At 44.0% G+C, this 12,053-nt stretch overlaps 1 protein-coding gene across 1 annotated transcript in view; it reads left to right on the top strand.

Annotated features, from left to right (window-relative positions):
- The first annotated feature begins 1,960 nt into the window (after nucleotides 1–1,960).
- LOC133970813 (BAH and coiled-coil domain-containing protein 1) overlaps nucleotides 1,961–12,053 on the top strand; it is a 67,171-nt gene continuing 57,078 nt past the window's right edge. Inside the window, exons 1-2 of the mRNA XM_062407870.1 lie at nucleotides 1,961–2,171; nucleotides 5,268–5,591. Coding sequence (XP_062263854.1) covers nucleotides 5,420–5,591 — 172 coding nt within the window. The 5' untranslated portion in view covers nucleotides 1,961–2,171; nucleotides 5,268–5,419. The remainder of the gene's footprint in view (nucleotides 2,172–5,267; nucleotides 5,592–12,053) is intronic.

Below are 12,053 nucleotides of genomic sequence, written 5' to 3'. Positions count from 1 at the left end.
CCCGGTCAAACTCTCACGTGCAGCCGGTAACCCGACGCGCTCGTTCCGCTCGTTTTTCGCAACTTTTCATTAACAGCGTCCGTCGCGTGTTATGCGAAAGCTAACCTCGATTATTTTAAATATCCAATGTATAATTTCGCCCCCCCCCCCCCGCAGTATTCCCTTTGATTCACGCTTGACTCATATGGCTTCAGGGCCAATAGGGGTCCGCCTTCTGGGCGCCTGGAAACCGTCTCTTCTTTTTTTTGTATCCCCCTTTCATCATCTAACCCGGGACGCCTTGAAACCGCAGGGCCAGTTATTGCCTCTTTTTTTTTTCAAGACAGCCCAATGCGGACTGGCCAACAGCCAATCAGAGTCTTGTTTACACTCGGTGACTGACAATGCTCTGGCACCGCGCCAGCCAATCAAAAGCGCACATGCAAAAAGAGACTGGAGTGGGGGGGGGGGGGGGGGGGGGGTCATTTGTAATCATTTTGCATAATGTAATAACCAAAGTCCATAGTAATAACATGAGGGGGGGGGGGGGGGGGATTGGAATCACAGTGTTGTCTGTCTGATTCAGTGCTGAGTTTCGAGAAATTGGTTCCGAAAGCATTTGCCAAAAAAAAAGCCCTTATTGGCTCTGAAGAAAGAAGAAAAAATATATATATAGACACAAGAATGGTGAGTGTTTAATGTGGGCTATAAATGCCCTGAATTGTTAACTTAAAATGAAATATACATAGAGCCATTAATCTGTAAAAGAGAGATAGGCCACTGTTTTATGGGACAATTTATTCAGCTTCATTATATCTTTAACACTCTTCATATGTTTGAGCTGTGTGTAAATTCCTAGGCAAAAGTCATGAAGGAAAATATTTAAAAAAAAAAATTGTTTTACCCATTAATTAGGGAATTATGAATGTTTGTAATAGAAATGTCAAATAAAATTCTAAAAAGTATTGAAAGCATGATCTGGTGCATGCCTACCTTTTTTACCATGCATTTGGACTTAGGGCTTTTAATTACTATAATATAAGTAGCTGATGTCAGGCTCCAGCCTATATAAGTGAGTTGCTAACCCCCTATCAGTCTGAACGCTGACTGAGATCCTCTAACAGGGCCCGATTAACATCTCCACAATCTCAACTGGTCACTAAAGGTGACCGGGCCTTTGCTACCCGGGGCCCCACAACTTTGGAACCCGCTGCCTGGAGAACTCAGGGCAACAGTATATTCTTTTAAATCTCTTCTCAAATATTATCTTATTGTCTTCTTTTAAACTGTTTCATTTTAAAGAGTCTCATCTGGTTTATTTTGTTCAAATTAAATTTTTGATTCTTTAAATTCGGTTTTAGTGTAAAGCACTTTTGAAACTGTTTTTGAAAAGTGCTACATGAATAATTTAAGATAAGATAATGCTTTTTTAATCCCGCATGGGGAAGTTTGCAATATTACAGCAGCAAGAGTAAGAACATTAGCATCAGTAAGTAATAACGAGCATGCAATACTTAAATTGTAAGGAATACGAACCAAGTTATTACTATCACTATCTGTTACACATCTTTTATGCTTCTTTTTCATTTCTATTTGAAACATTAGGCAAATACAAGAGCTTTGCACTCAACTCAAACGCAGTTGTGACCATAATATTTTCGTGCTGGTGGAACCTACGTTATCTGCGGGCCACTTGGAAGCTGAGCCGCGGCTGCACTGAGCTCCATTGTGAGAGAATCACACCGACTCGTGCTTTAAATCTGGCGCTTCCTGCTCTGTTTAGTGTCTCCAGCCGGCGCACCATTGGCCCGCGCTGCTGGCCAATCGGAGCCCCGCGTGTCCCCGGGCGGGCGGCACGAGCTCATTGGGTATGCAGGTATCCGACCAATGGGAGGCCGTGTTTACCCTGCCCCTGAGAAGCGAGGTGCGCAGTTTGCACCGGGAGAGAAACCGCTGCTCGGAGATCGGAGCCGCGATCCAGCCAGGCCGGAAGCCCCGGTCCCACCGCTTCCATAGACCGAACCAGCGGGCTCCTGCTCAGCCACAGATGGAGATACTGTAGGAGCTCCCTCTGAGCCACATGCTCCACTTCAGAGTTCCTTTTTAAATGGGCGGCGCACCCGGCCTCGCAGCGTCCCTCTCTGTGTTTTGTATTTTTATTATTTATTGTTATGCAAGGATTTAACATACCAGTAAGTAGTCATTTTTTTTAAATATACTTTTATTTATTTCATTACATCAGAAATATCACGGGGGCGCGTTTCCTCGCTGTAAAATGACCATTTAGTCCCAAATCCTGTGTGTGACATGCTGTCTATTATAGACAGTGCAGAGGCATCAGTTTTAAAGATAACAAAACAGGATATCTGTTTCCTGTGGAAAAAAACCTAATGATTTAATTAAACGATCTTACAAAATATACATACACTTCAAATAGTATTATTATTATATTATTACAATTATTATCATCAATATAATTATTCTTTACGTTGAGGACAATTTATTAATTAGATAAAATATCTAATTTCTCCCCACGACTTATTTTGTGGATGTATTTTTAAATTATCCCTACAAATTCCAAACGTGCCAGTTCTATTTACTGATGTATTTATCTATTTGTGCTTTCGATCGAGACTGAAGAGCCTTTACTAATATGGCGAAATTTACATTTTTAATGCTCATTTACCAGTGAGATAACGATGGTTATAGTCCGGGCTGTTTTACCCTTTTAAAAAAAAATCCAGGCGGAATTGTTCGCTGTGAGAAAGAGTGAGAAGGAGCAGGGGGACACGCTGCAACTCGCCCCGGCCGAGGTGCACTCCCTGCCGGCTCGCACGGTCGCGGAGGTCCGCCTGCCTCGCAGCACGACCCGAGCAAACGCAATAATTTAATTTATCGCCGGCTCCTGTGAGTGAGACCGGCCGCTGCGTAATGGATCACATCATGGGCGGCGATCATTGGATTTTTCTGATATATTTAAATACAGTTAATCTGGTTTTAAGGAAGAAATTCGCGCATTTTAAAGGGTAAAAAACGAAGCAGGAACACCCACGGTGGTTCAGCCTTTTACGCCACTGCGACTAAATTCCCACGAATGTACATTTGCGCCGCAGAAGACTCGTGTGTGTGTTGCAAAATGTGCATTTATTTCTTTTTCCATAGCTTTGATTGTGAGTGGGTCTGCGTGAGGCAGAGGGGGAGAGAGAGAGGGCTACAGCATGGCGAGGGGAAGGTAATGGCCGACTGCAGAGCACTTTCTCAGTGTGGAGACAAAGGCAGTCCTCCTGACGGGCGGCCATTCACCTTGGATCCCCACACATCTCACAGATACACATGCAGCTACAAGGCTTCTTCGACGTTTTACACATTAACTTCATGACATTTCACAACTTCATCGCCTCGTAGCATTTTAGTTCCAGAGTTCTGTGGGGGGAATAAAACGCAGCTCTGAATTGTGGGCTCTGGCTGTAACTGGCTCCATGTGGAGATAATAGTGTTGAGGCTGCAACTGCTTCTATTCGATTATAATATGCCCATCCTCACACACAGCACAGTTTACATACGTATTTCACACATTTCAATTTGTTTTATTTTAATTTATATTTTTGCGGGGGGCCTCTCTACAGTGTCCACATAAAGGGCCCCTAAAATGAGAATTTATAATATTTAACCACCCACACAAACACACACACACACACACACACACACACACACACACACACAAACACACTCCCTCTTTCCTTCTCTCTCTGTCTCTGCTCTGTTTAGAAAATTCAGCCATGTATATTTAATTTATTTGATCCACGAAATGAAGCTGCCCTCTGCCAGCCTGCTTTGGTTTTTAATCAGTACCATTGAGGCTGTCACCTTAAGATAAAAATCGTATATATATATTTATGTATTTTTTCACAGTGAGGTTGTACCACATTATATTTCAATTGATAAAACTGAGTCCCACCATTTCTCCCCCTCTCTCCCCCCATCTCGACTAAATTATACTATTTTTGTGGCATGGCAGAGGATGCTGCCTGTAATGTATTTACTATACTCCATTTGATTACCTGACCTGAACTAGGTCAAGGCAGTGAGAGTGCAGTTATTCACATGCACACACACACACACACACACACACACACACATACACATGCATGAGCGTACACGCACACACACACATAGAGAAGGGGGCGAGAGGGAGAGTCCATGTCTGCAGGAGCTGAAGCATCTCTGTTATGAATCTCTATTATGATTATTTTCTTAGTTTAATTATCACTATGAATTATCGTCTTGCTTTATCAACTGACAAGTGAATGTTCTTTAAATTGCATGATGCAATTTGTTTGATGGATGGTACATTTTTTGTATTCATTATTATAAAGTGGGTTCTTTTTTGGGGCAGTTTGCAGATGGTGCACAACTTGTGTGTTTGGCATTCATGTCATATGGATGGACCACGAACGTGAAATGTGCTGAGATTTGGATGGGGGGGGGGGGGGGGGGGGGGGATGTGGAAGGGAGAGAAAAAAACCGCCTGTATCAATCGGAAACAATAGGACGAGGAGAGGGAGGCATGAAGGCAGGCAGCATGAAGGCAGGCAGCGTTGTTCACCTTGAGATGTGGGCTGTTCCTTCAGATTATCCACCAAAACCCTGCAACACACTCCAGCCTCCAACACAGCCAAAGAGCTTTTGATTAAGATTGTTGCAGCATAAAAATAAAAACATAAGAATATATATATATATATATATATATATAGGTTGTATATTTCACGATGTGATTTTTGGATGAGAGTGACAGCTGACATCTGCTGGGATGTGTTTGGATAAAATGTAACACGGTTATTATTTATTAACCAGAAAAAAAGAGATATATGGATCCTTCACGTGCGCCAGTGTGCTCGTCGTGCGTGTGTCTGTGGAATATCAAGTGCTCTTCTCCATATGATGCATGTCAGGCCTATATATCCCAGGCTGATCGATAGAGCTGGTGCCTGCTCACTGGGCTTGTGGACGAGCTCGCTGCTCGTTTGCATCCGCGGTGACCTTCCAGCATCAACGTTTAGGGCGATTTCACCTTTACGCACAAAAAAACAGGAACCCTTGACGCGAGAGGACAGGCCAGTACAACCAAACGCAATGGAGCGCTACTAATTACTTGTTTTCTCTGACATCTCTAAAGGACTTGGCTATAATGCAATGTCAGTATTTTTGCAGCGTGTAATTCCTAACTGGGCTTTACTAATTTTATTTCTTGATAATGGACCTTTGCTTTGAATTTCTCCTTTTGACAGAAAAGATGATCGGGGGCTACGTTTTTGGCTGGATAAGCCTGCAGTCGACTGAATGCAACACATAGATCTGAAGGAAAGGATTATTATATGGGTTGCATTTGATTTTCCTGACCTGCCCCATCCGGAATTCGGATTACTCAACATTCCTCGGAATGGAGGGACGGGATTTCGCTGCTCCGGCGCACCTCCTATCAGAGCGGGGCGCCCTGGTGCACCGAGCCGCCTCTCGGATCGCTCCCTCGGGCCACGGCTCCGTGCAGCACGCCGGTCACTTCCCGCCGGGGAAATATTACCCTTCGCACATACCAATGGCTCCGCACTCAGGTTAGTCCAGCATCGACGATGTCACACAATGGAGCAGCAACTGAAATGTGTGTTTTTCCTATTTGGAGCAACATTTATCCTACTCTACGCTCGCTGTTGTTTCCCATGCTCTCCTCATGCCGCTGCCTGTGCGTCTCTCAGCGTGCAGAGGCTGTGGCCTGCATGGGAGCTGGAGCACAAAGCTGATTTATTTTTGCACAAAAGAGAGGCTCTGTATTTTAAATAAACGGTGGCTCAGGTGTGTCTGTTGACAGAGTTTCACTGTTCAAATATCAGCTGATAAATGTGATATACACGAGGCCTCGGAAGAATTTTAATGAAGCTGAATCAACATGTGTAGCTTAAATATCTCTAAAGGTAATAAAGGCGTCTTAGTTAAACAAACAGACATTTGATAAGTTAGGTAAATGCCAGGGTATTTAAAAATGGCATTCGAATTCTGTTTTACTTTGCACTGTTGGACACGCTGGCACTGGTTTCCCACTGGCTATATGCAGCTGAATCTAAAATGAGATTTTGTCACTTCACGTTAAAATTGATACGAGTCACACTGATGCCATCTTACCCATAAAACCCTGGGCCATACCGAGAGCCATATACAATGCACAGGGAGAAGCTGGACGAGCAGGTCTGCGTTGGGATTACTGTGTGTGGACTGGAGGTTGTGTAGCTATAGGAGGACGAGCACTGCTCTGGAAAATCCTCCTGCTGTGCAGCATTGGCTTGGAAGTGTCTGGGTGCAAATGTGTTCACAGTGCACGAGTCAGGTTTAACATGTGGACTTGTGATTCTTGTGTTCCCAAATGTGCTCGATTACAAACACGAGGACACACACAGTGAGTCCACAGAGAACAGAATAATCTATAGCTGCTGAGACGTGTTTTTGAAAATGCATCAGGGTGTTGAGACAATGAAAGAAACACCTGTATTGTCAAATGGTGTCATACAATAATCCTCCAAAATAAAATAAATTGAAATAAAATATGATACATCCTTGGTGATGCCTTTAATAATGATATTTTCTCCATTTGGTGTCTCTTTGTTGTATTGGATCTAATTAATTAAAGCTTTTCTTAAATTTGATGTCAGGAAAATGTAAAAAAAATAAATGCACAGATGATGTGATGATGGGCTGGATCACAAAATGCTGTCATTGCTTTTTTATTTTGTCCACATATGTAAAACAAAAGAGGCTCTAAATAAGATAAGGGACATCAGTGGAGTATTGGTTGCATCAAACACCTACACCTCTGAAACCATCTTCTTTTGAAAATATGTAAATGCATTTTCTAAAAACACATGTTTATGATGCGGCAGCCGAGGAATCTGCAGGTCACTGGGAAGCAAAGAAAGCGGAGCTCTTTTAAGTTATTTTATGTAAAGTGTATCTGCAAAATTCATAACTGAATCCTGTGGGCTACTTGTAAGTGGTGGATGTAGGTGGTTAAATACAGCAATCACAGAATTTAGTTTTTTCGTTTTTCTGCATTTTATTTATGTATTCACTTGTGTGTTTGTTTATTTATATCTTTTAATATCTTATTAAACTGCAGGCAGTGTTGTGGCAGGCTAATCAAAGATATTTCCAAATTCATTGTGTTTCTAAGGATCCAGAATTCGTCTGCAAAACCGTGCTGAGCATGAGGTATAATTAGTCATTCAGGAGAATTCATGGGCGCTGTTCACCATTCATCTCTCACCATTCATGTTTGCTTTTGGCAGTACACAAACACACACACGCGCACACACACACACACACACACACACACACACACACACACACACACACACACACACACACACACACACACACACACGCACACACACACACACAGAGTGCCGGTGTCCATATGTGTTCTTTTTTTTTTTATTAAAGATGTTTTGTTGAAAGCATGAAGGCTAATGCTGGCTACAGGGTACAGGTGCTTACCAACGAGATTTGGTGTTTCTTTTGTAGTTCTGCGCTGCACCAACATGAATACATACCCTCCAAATGTCAACACTGTTCAATGAGCAGCACAGGTGGTTTATTGTTCTCCCCAGTCTCGTCGGTTACATGGGTGTGACTGGAGACAGAGTCTTTCTCTAATATCGGCAGGATTTGGGAAAATGAGTTAAATCTTTACCTTTCAGGTGTTTGATTGAGGATAATGGAGAATAATTTGACATAAATTCACGTAATTTGTAAATCTCCACTAGGCTCTGTTGGAATAATATTTTGGTATTGCGCTCTGCTGAATCTTTGATTTATTTTAATTATATTTGAAAATGTCAAGCTCGTCATAATGCAAGTAGGTGGATTGGACACAAGGCATAATTCAAAATTATTCCTGGCATATATTTTTTAGGCAGTAATTCATCAAAACAGTCCATCATTTAGGATCCTAATCTTTGTGACACAAGAAAAGTAATTAGGTAGCCGTTTCCATTAATTAGGTCAAAATTTTTGTAATATTAAGTATTCTTTTCAAGTGTATTTACTTTCAGCAGTTTTTTTTATATATGAATAAAGGCCAGTTGTACAATGAAACAACTGTAGAATGTTCCTAGGTTGTCTGAACGCACCAGTTGTTCATCTTGTCAGCGCAGGTCATTAGTGTCCCCTCAAGTGTCCTGCATGCTAGCGACATTAGCACAACCGCGCTTGTTGTTTGCCGAGTGTATTGGATCCCTTCAGTTTCTCTCCACTTTCTCCCCTGGGACCAACTTGCACACTGGTTCACATGAATACTTTACAAAGAGCATGAATATTTCAGCGTTGATGTAAAAATGCATTCAGAGGCAGGTTTCTGATGTGGCTCTTTGAAAGGGCTCCTCTGACTTTGCCGAGGTTTTTATTGTTGAGCCGACCCTTCACCCTCGCCGCCGAAAAGAGTGATGGTGGTTGCAACACCCTGGCATTGTTCCTCACCGGGCTACAGAGTTTCAGCATATTTTGGATTGAAATTTACTGTCTTGGTTTTGCACGGACGGGTGAGATTGGTTTCAATCAGGCAACAACAGACGCGAACTTGCATTCCCGCCGTCTTGTCCACTGAGCCATGCTCCTCAGCACTGGCAGAGGTTCTGTCAGTGTGCATTTGCCTCTGTCCATCTTCACCTTCTACAAGTCAGTCATTTGGAATGGGTGACAGGTGGTCGATTTATAGTTTACACTTGCACCGTGTTCTGGGAACGTGACATTGGAGCAACTTCTTTGTGCGCGTGCTTTCTGAAACCCTGAGACCCACAGACCTGTTAACTCATCTAACACCGTTTAATTCAGCCAATTCATTTACAAGGACTTTGAAACGGTAATTATATCTTGTGCTGGCTCCGGCGCTGGGTTGGAGACAGTCCTCGCTTGGCCGTGATGCTGGGATTCAGATGTTGGATAGTGTCAGAACAGGAGACACAGTGGAGCTGTCTTTACTGCTGGCATTTATGGCTGGGGGCTCATCTTTCAGCCATATTGTTCTGATCAGTGTGCTCTGGCTGAGGTGTGGCTGTGTGAAAGCAGCGGGAGGTTCGGAGGCTGTCCGTGGCTGAGCTATGCTCTAAACACCCCACGTAATCAAAGGTCATATTTATGTCATCTCGGTCACTCGGCCTCCCTCTTCCTTCACATCTCCTCTGTCTCCCTTTCCGTAAGCTGGCCCCTACTCTCCTCCCCTCCATTTCTCTGTCTCCTTTCTTTCCAGCAGGAAGACCCTTGTGTCTGGGAAGAGGTGGTCTTCCTGCCACTTCTGTTTTAGCCACCCTCCCCTGCCCCGGGCCATTGTTGCAGACCCCAGCTTTGTGTGTGTTTTTTACGGCTGCTGTTAAAGATAAAAAACGTCCCTTCCACCCCCTTTATTGTTTTCTGGTAGGATGTCCCTGGCATTCCCTTGGTTTTTATGTCCTAGCTGGATATCCGAGCAGCTTCCCCCTTCAAAGGTTAGCTGTGTTGTCTGCCTACTTTTTTCCAAAGGGGAATAAATAACTTTACTGAGACTTTTATTGAACGTGTCATTGCTGGAACATCCCATGGGTCTGTGGTTGTTGAGAAGACGCCTCAAAGGCAGACACACAGGTGTTTGGCGGAGTTCGCAAAGAGCTGGTTACAACCCAGGGTCTTAAAAGAATAAACCTCAGTGAGTGGGTGAGGGTTGTTTGTGGGAAGGGTTGCTTCTTCTTCTTGGCCTTGTAGTTCTTATGTTGTGAGCACTCACAGTTTCTACACTTGCCTAGCTCCCCCCCCATCCTTGTTGACCCCAGACAAGAGTAGTGACAAGAGTGTGTTGCGTGCTCTGAGTCATTATTAAGGACTCCACTGAAAGCCCGTGTCAGTCCGTTGTTTTTAAATGCTACACTTTTGCTGGATTTGGAGAGAGAAATTCACAAGGCTTACCTGATGCGAAAATGGGAAAAAAAACATTTTGAATAACCTGTCTTAAATATTACATTAAAGGGATTCTTTTATCCGGGAGCCACTGTGGTGGAAGAGCAGTGACAGAACGTGGGTCTCAGGCCAAGTTCCATTTGGCTGCGGCCTCGTGCGCTCCCTCCCTCCCCTCTCATGCTCCAGCACTGCAAAACAGAGTGAGAACCTTGGCCTGTTGTCGGGCTCGTTTGTGTATTGTTGTGAGGTAACACGGTTCAGACGCGATGTCACAGGAGTCCCCCTGAACGGTGGAGGTGTTGCTTTGCCACCTCCACCTGGCTGAAATAGCACCTTGCCCAATGCTGCCGCCATCTGTCACCTTCCCCTGACGCTCCCACTGGAAGTCCACATTACTTGCAAGGGCAAGGTCATCCTTTTCAGAGAGGGTATGTCCCCTTCCATATTTGCAAATAGTTTTGGTTACAAGGGCATCACACACTTAATGAATGAATTCAGTATTGAATACCTTAAAAACTTTGGCAAGCCCCAGAAATTGCCTTAATGTTTAACTTCCAATTACCCCTTAAAAAATAAAGTGAGACCATCTGTTATCTGAGCACATATTCAGGTAAAAGTGACGGATACGATTTCAGATAAAAGGTGTAATCATCTTTTTATCCTTTGCCTGTCTCTGCTCATCAGCTAAACTTCCCACAGAACGAAAAGGCTTTGGATGAGAAGAAAAAAAAAAGAAAAAGAAAAAATTAGGGTTCTGGCTTTGCAAGAGGATTTTGGCCAGCGAGTGGCCACGCTGCCACAGAGACGGGCTCTTCAAAGAGACCGCCACCCACACTTCACCGTGTGGCATGGTGCCACAGAGCCCTTGCCTCGAGCGCGGGGCGTGTACACAGGACAAACACAAAGGAGACCCACGGGTGAGAGCGACGGGCAGGGTAATACCTTCCTGTATCGGATTTCAGGGCATTCGATTTCAAAACCCTCCCATCTATTTAAACACTCAATATGAGGAAGTAAGAAGCTGGATGAGGAGTCTAACATGGCTGAAATCATTTGATCGCTGTGCATGTCAAACACATTTGTACACACGTGCAAACAAAAAAAATAAATACTATAACAATATATTGTTGCGAGATTGAATAGACTGATTAATTTACCCAAAGTCAGCCACTGCTGTTTTGTTTGTGATTTGGATCTCTCCCCTGGTTTTGCTCTTTTCTCTCTCTCCTTCTGTCTCCCCCACCCCTCCCTCTCATTCTCCCTCCCTCTCCTAGTATCAGGCTGCTTCTCGTCAGGCAGCCCCAGGCCTACCTCAGCGCATGGCTGTATTGCATGTGACAGCTGTTGGACATTATTAACGGCTCAGGCAGAAAATCCAGATTATTTGTTTTTTAATTTCAAATTATTATTGTAATCGTTCAGTGAAAAGAACAAAAAAAGGGCCGTTGCCCTATTGTTGTTGGCAGATTTGCGGTCAGTGACGATACTGATTGCACATGGGTGTATGAGCGTGTGTGTGGTTTTGTTTGGGTGGGTATTTTTTTTTGCGTGCGTCTGTGAATCCCGGACTGCGCTCTCCAGACAACACCCCCCGCCCCACCGCAGCCGCGGCACCCTGTGGTTGGCTGTGAGGCCTAGACAGGTGCATTGTTAACCCTCTAACGTCTGAGTCTGTCCCTGCGGAATCTGCCGAAGATATCATTCTCACGATGCCGCTCGTGTGGCGGTTCCACTGCGTGCTGCGTTCACAGCCCACTGAGCTGCACTATTTAAAATCTGAATTTTCCTATTTAACAGTTGAACGTACAGAGTGCTTATCCAGATCTGCAATAGAACAGGCAGAAGTTTCTGCTGCATTACTAAAGCCCAATTCATGCTTCTGTGTCGAAACTATTCTGTAGCCCACGTGTAGAGATGTACCCGCTGGGTCCTACGCCGCAGACCGCAAGAGCTGTGATTGGTTTGCTTGGTAGCATCAACAAATTTGCCACCATTTTTGAGTTGAGGAACTGCTTCAAGAAAAATCGCCATTGTTCTGACGTAAACACAGACATAGAATCTCTACCGCCACCAGTGTTTTGGCGCTGTAATTGCAGCGTGAC

Source organism: Platichthys flesus, chromosome 16 (genome assembly GCF_949316205.1).
Source record: "Platichthys flesus chromosome 16, fPlaFle2.1, whole genome shotgun sequence".
NCBI lineage: Eukaryota > Metazoa > Chordata > Actinopteri > Pleuronectiformes > Pleuronectidae > Platichthys > Platichthys flesus.
The sequence above is the reverse complement of the archived record's forward strand: the minus strand, read 5'-3'. Positions and strand labels throughout refer to the sequence as shown.